The sequence below is a fragment of the Branchiostoma floridae genome, unplaced genomic scaffold, assembly GCF_000003815.2.
Source record: "Branchiostoma floridae strain S238N-H82 unplaced genomic scaffold, Bfl_VNyyK Sc7u5tJ_1341, whole genome shotgun sequence".
Classification (NCBI taxonomy): domain Eukaryota; kingdom Metazoa; phylum Chordata; class Leptocardii; order Amphioxiformes; family Branchiostomatidae; genus Branchiostoma; species Branchiostoma floridae.
Window position 1 is genome coordinate 244244 of NW_023365703.1, and position 6751 is coordinate 250994.

Here is a 6751-nt window from a genome sequence, read left to right on the forward strand (position 1 = left end):
ACCATCAAGGTTACATTATACAAATACAATTTTGGTCACTACAGTCACTGACGGGGCATTAACAATGGCACTGTCAAGGCTGTTAAAAGCTAAAATATATTTAACTACATGAACTGGTGTGACATTTGCTGGGTTAAAAGATATACAATTTAATGGTTTGTGGAATTGTGATGACATCTGTAGTTACCTCCACATCATCATAGTGAGGTGCTAACCCTTGTGAGCCCGGGGGTGTCATGTACACGTTGGCTCCCACCAGACAGCCAAACAGACACTCCAGCAGACTGCACAACTGCCACAGCTTATCCTGGAAAAGGGGGAAACCAGAAGAGTCATTGTTAGATTGATAACATGGAAAAAGTTGATATTAAAGCTTTTACACACACTTTCTTATAAGTAATATAGCTTAAACAGCACATTGTAAAGTATGCGTGCTACTGATATGCACAATTTAATTACATTGATCTTCAGTCATTCTAATGTAGGGCATTAAACATAATAGTATACGGCACTGTTACCTGAAACCTCTGAGGTTGGTGAAACTGTAAGGTGGCCTTGGACTGGTCAAACAGCTTATCAATCTGTGTAAAACGTAGAACAATCAATAAAGCAATAAACCAAGAACCCTTTTCCAATGATTCAATGAACAAGACAAAAGGAGACAAAGAGGCTATGACGAGTACAGCTCATGACATCTGACACTTAGACAACTTTCTGCTCTTTTGTACAAAGTTGACTCTCAATGAAACTCAATGAACCATTAAACAGATATCATATATAACGTTAAAACAATAAGCACCATACCTTGAAAAAACAATGTGAAATGGGTGGCTATAGCATATGTTTAACATCTACTCACCTGTTTACATGTGGCTCTTTCTGTTCCATTCAGTGACTCCCTTTTCCCACTGACATATCTGCACACATTCACATCCCTGATGTACTCTATGTCATGCTTCTTCAACAGTTTCTTCAGTACATCCCTGGAGAATAGCGCCTTGTATGCCTCTGACACTGCTGCATCATTCCTTTTAGCTATCAGTGGTTTCTTCTCCCAGTATTCAGCAAAGAATTGCTCATATGTCACTGGTGAAATGATGCTTTCAAAAAGCTTTTGAGGAGAGCTGAAGTCAAATCTGGCAGTCAGACCACTACCTGAAACAGTGCTGACTCTATCTTTTTCATCCAGCTTCTTTGTTTTTAGACGTTTTGCCAAGGTTGGCTTCTCTTTGCCTTGAGACAAAGGTCTCTTTTCTGACCCGTTTTTCTGTTTTGAGTCTTGTCCTGTAGTACTGTCATTATTGGTGGGGTTTTCTGCAAGACATTTGCCTTTACCTTTCAAATGTTTTGCTTTTGGGGGGGATTTAATTGTCTTACTTGTATCTGAAGGAGAAGGTTGTTTCAGTTTCATCTCCTTCCTCTGTTTCTTTTGGTCCATCACGTCTCTTTTGTTTTTATCACCACTTACAAAGGTTTGACTCGTTTCCTGCACAAGTTCAGTATCTTCTACAGGGAAGTTCTTCAGTGACGTATCTGTGGATTTTTCAAGTGTGAGAGACTCGTTCCTCAGGTTCCAAAGTCTCTTTTTCTCACGACTCTTTCTTCTGTTCTCCCTCCTTTTCTGTCTCTTCAGTTGGACATGAGAAGGTTTCATGTTCGCAATGGCTGTGCCATTTTTCACCTGAAACAAATTCAAGTCATTCTTCAGTACTTAATTTAAGGGCTATAATTGTACTAGTACTGATGGCAGGATACAGTTGTGTATTCCTACGCAACCCCCAGGTAAAAGAAAAAGTAGTGCAGCCGAAATCTAGAAGCAGATATAAACCAGTCACACTCATAGAGTACAGTTTGCAGTGACCTTTCCTGCAGACTGATTCCTGACCAAATTTTTATGAAATTCACATTCACCCTATAATTTTGCTGACTATCCATAACTTGTTGAAACGCCTTGCCGTGGCTACTTATATTTATTACAACCACGGGGGTTTTGACAAAGCTATGTTTTAACTTTCTTCATCTACAGTAACAATCCCGATCTGAAGCAAATATACAAAAGTAACGGTCTCCTCTGTCAGCACTGGAACACCAGTGCTGAAGTGGTCGTCAGCACTGGAAGTCCAGTGCTCAGCCGGCATCAGCACTGGAAATCCAGTGCTGAGGCAGCTTCAGCACTGAAGGCCCTCCTGTCAGCACTGGAAACCGAGTGATGAGACTACAATCAGCACTGGATTTCCAGTGCTGAGGACATTTCAGCTCTGGAAATCCAGTGCTGACAAATATTCTGCACTGGAAACCGAGTATAAAATGTATAAAGTTGGTGAAAAGAACTTACATTCTGTAACAAAATGTCGTCCACCTGTAACTACCTATTCTAAATGTAAAAAAAAAAAAAAACAAGCGATCTCTTTACCACACAGATAGACCAACTGTGAGTTGTCTACCTCTGACTAAAAAGACACTACTTTGCCACAAGTATAGAATATGTGATTTGTTGATTTAAAATTTTCGTATCAATTGACCAAAAGAAAAGAAACTTGAGTGCCATTAACTGTATACACAATTAACAATATCACAAGTGTCTACTCTAGTCTAAAGCTAGTAAAAGCTAGTGCCACGCAAGATCTGCTTGGAGATTAAATAACACGCACAGATATACCTAAGTCTAAAGGAAATAACTCAGACAGCCGTACGGACGCATGCTACTAGTACACGAATATTACGTTCAGCACTGGAACGTTCCAGTGCTTTATAAACGTCAGCACTGGAAGCCCAGAGCTGAAGTTTTTACAGCACTGGTCTTCCAGTGCTGAAAAGTTCCCGAGCACTGGTAAATCCAGTGCTGAACCCGTTACTTTTGTATATCAGCACTCGGTTCCAGTGCTGACGGCGGTTTCAGCACTGGGTAACCAGTGCTGAATGACCTCTGCCGCGAGTTCAGCACTGGTACCCGAGTGCTGACGTCAGTTCAGCACTGGAAAACCAGTGCTCGGAGAAGTTCAGCACTGGAAATCCAGTGCTCGCATTGAGTTCAGCACTGCAATTCCAGTGCCGACGGAGCTTCAGCACTCGAACAAGGCCGTTCAGCACTGGAAAACCAGTGCTGACGTTTCTTCAGGCCTTCAGCACTGGAAAACCAGTGCTGAGGCCGATTCGACCTATTGATTCAGCACTGGAACACCAGTGCGGAACCCGTTACTTTTGTGTACTTGCCGATCTGAAGGGAAGAAGCTGCTTATCAACAGACCAACTACGTTCACTCTAAAATTTACCCACGTTGTGACGTGCCCCCCTCCCCACTTGACACTTTCTTCCTTTTAATCGCGATCAGACAAGCCTTCGTTTGAAAGATGATATCTATACGGTTCCTTTTGTGTTAGGAATCCATTTGAAACGCTCACTTACCGCTGTTAGCGTAGATTATGACTTTAAACGTGAAGGTAAACAACTTGCGACTTCCACAACTTTCGTTGACCCCTGACACGCACATGTGGTCAGGGCGATAGAACGTAAGCTTCACAAAGGTATGTCATTCCGTTAATTCCACACAAAATGATATTAAAATAAAATATAATATATATTTTTTCAATAAGTTTTCTTGTCTATTTTGCAACTTTTGTGACCTTTTTGTAATTACAATTTTAATCTGAGGGCCCCCGCTTCATTGCCTGCCTTCTTTTCACCAATGTAGTTCACTAGCGCCGCAGAGCGAATCTGTGGTCAACTGCAGTTATTGGCTAATACTGACTTGACTTTAAGTATTGACTTTCAAGCAGATGTTTAAAGGTAGCTATGCGGGTTATGCGTCTTGGCTTTTCTGTAACGGCTTCCAACTTGGAAGAATTGTTATTTCCTCCGGGAAAGGAGGGTTACCTCTTGAGGGGAGGTTTTGACATTGACAGAGGGTTGGATGTATGCAGGTATATCCAAGGACCGTGGATTGATGAACTCCACAGCTGTGGAGTTCATCACTATGTTGATGAAATCCACGGCTGTGGATTTCATCGGTAGAAGGATGATGAACTCCACGGCTGTGGATTTCATCGATATGTAGTGATGAAATCCACGGGCATTCCGCCGCTAATACTGACATTTGGCTGTGGACTTCATCAGTATGTAGTAATGAAATCCACGGGCATTCCGTCGCTAATACTGACATGAAATAGCCTATGCTCTAGCAGTACACATTTTGGGCCACCTTTTTGCCAAGTGGCGTTTCACAACTCCTTCCCATTCTGAACTGAAAAGCCATGTGCCCTCAGTAGCGCGTCGTTTGTGGCACTCCACTACTACATGTACTTCCTGGAGGCTGGGTGGTGGAGCGCTTGAGGCCGGCACGCTGTGCTATGACGATCGGGCGACTCGCTAATTTCGGCACCGATATGGAGCCCAGGACTAATAGGTTGTTCTGTTTAAGGGGGCACACACCAGTTTATTTGGGGGTTCAAATGGAGGCGGCACACCCTCAAGTCTAGCGACCATCTCTTCCAGGGAATTATCCTGAAGGAAAATAACTGTATATGGGGTGAGAGGATATACCTTCAGCTACAAGACCAACTGAGTTTCGATCCTTCAACTTCTCTAATTTTGAAAAATTATAGGGAAAAAACATTATTTTCATGTCAAAAATGATGCACAAAATCGGGCATTTTCGCATTGGATAAAACAGATGAAGAAGATTTTTCCGGCAAGCACGACTGATACTGCCAGAAAGAGGAACATCTAAAGACTAATCCAGCCAATTATAAAGAAAATTCTAGTACTACAGTTTTTTTAATCATCCACGGCGCGCGGCATTGCAACTTTGCTTGACACAGCGCTTCAGAGGTAAATCTAGGTCACGGGCCTCTTTACATTCAGGCGTAGGGATATCGCGGAAGCAACGCGCGGACCAAAACACAATTTGCACCAAAAACACACCATTTCCTACGCTTTTCAGCCATGTAACCGTTTAATGTCATTTCGCAGGAAATAATGAGAAATGTCAACTCAAACTTGGGCCCTCGGAAGCCTTTCGTCACTTTTTGGTCGCGGACTACCACGGACTGGGGTGTGCACCGTTAAAGAGGGACACACCGACCCAGGTTGGAAACAACGTAGGTAAAAGTCCCTCCGTGTCGATCCGAGGAGCAAGGTCGCGCCCGTGAATAGGCAATGCGTCTCAGCCTGACCAGCATAGTGGGACCCAACTATTTTTTATCTCACGGTGACTTCTTGGTATGCTTAGTAAAGAAAGAGTACATTTCAGAATATACCCTTTTTTTTAAAACTCGCTATGTGTCCATTTACAGTCCCTTAGTACCAAGATATCATGGGCTCTCTTCATACATTTCTTGTTACTCGCATGTATTGTACGCCCTGCTGCATTTCGACTGTCCCCACACGTTCTGCATGCCAAAGATCCAGCCACCCTTCCTTGACTTATACTGTTCACAAACACAAATACAGACGCACGGTACTGAAACCACAGCATACGTGACGTGACGTATTAAAGATGCCGCAGCAAACATTTTATGAAGATCTGTTACATCAAGTGAAAACTTCAAATGCTACATGTATACATGGAACGATTCCGACCCTTTAATAGTGTACGCATTCTGTGCCTGTCTTTAGTGAATTGATTCTGCACTCTCTGTGTACCTCATTCCCATACTATATTGTTACCATCACTTCACAATTGCATTTATAAGAATGATAAGGTCCTGAATTTGATGCCAAGCCTAATGATTTTCTGAACACCTCGAAACCCCGGCCTCAAGCGCTCCACCACCCAGGCCACCACTAGTTGCATTTATCCCATTTATGTACGTGGAGCACCACAAACTACGCGCTGCTGATGGCACATAGTTTTTCAGTTAAGAATGGGAAGGAGTTGTGAAACGCCACTTGGCAAAAAGGTGGCCCAGAATGTGTACTAGAGCATAGGCTATTTCATGTTCCGTGGCGCAACCGTTATTGTTACTTTCCGAACGATTTTCGTGTCGACTACGTGAAATTCGGGTTGACGGCGGTCATTGGGGGTAAAGCAGAAGGGCGGGGGAAAAGCAGAATTACACCGGGGGTAAAGAGGAATGACGGGGGCACAGATGAAGTACAGCGGGGGTTAAGGAGAAGTCCGGGGGAAAAGGTGAACGAGTAGGGGGAAAAGCAGGAGGAGTTAGGTGGGGGTGGTCAGCGGGTCACTGAAGGAAAGCCCCACTTTCTGGATAGTATTTATGTGCAGTTATAGATGTTATACAAATCGATCCACCGGTCAGATTTTGGGGAATTTTTTTTTATTGAGTACTGGATAAGTGCTTTTTCAATAGAAATTAAAACATCTCCAGTAGAGCTGTTTCTTTATTGGATTTTCGCCCATTAAAGTTGCATATTTAAGCACTATTGTAAATGAGGCAACAAAAGTCCGGTATGAGGCCTTAAGGTTCCGGTTCGAATTGCGAAGTAATCCGTGAATATCAGACGCAAATCATAGTAAAACCCGAAAATACGAATGAAGGCTCACCTGGGGGATAACCACTAAGCGAACCCTTCGGTAACCGCAAAAAAGCGACCCCTTACGATCGGACTTCCGAAATTTCAAACAAAATGTGCGTTACTTTCAACACTTGAGTATCATAGTAAAACCCGTGGGCAAAAGGTAAAAAGTGATTTGAGTACCCAAAATTACTTTGTTTCTTTTCTACATACGAATGAAGGCTCACCTGAACAGTATACCTGGTTATAACAGCATACACCACTGCAGAAAGAATAG

The 6751-nt window shown here is 42.9% G+C and overlaps 1 protein-coding gene across 1 annotated transcript; it reads right to left on the reverse strand.

Moving 5' to 3' along the window:
* Positions 1-118: 118 nt before the first annotated feature.
* Positions 119-3512, reverse strand: LOC118407424 (ribosomal oxygenase 2-like). Its single transcript, XM_035807899.1, has 4 exons — positions 3406-3512; positions 860-1681; positions 519-581; positions 119-307 (listed from the first exon to the last, which is right to left on the reverse strand). Exons 2-4 carry the CDS (start codon positions 1652-1654, stop codon positions 134-136), a joined length of 1032 nt encoding a protein of 343 aa, XP_035663792.1. The 5' UTR covers positions 1655-1681; positions 3406-3512; the 3' UTR covers positions 119-133.
* Between the last annotated feature and the right edge of the window lie 3239 nt (positions 3513-6751).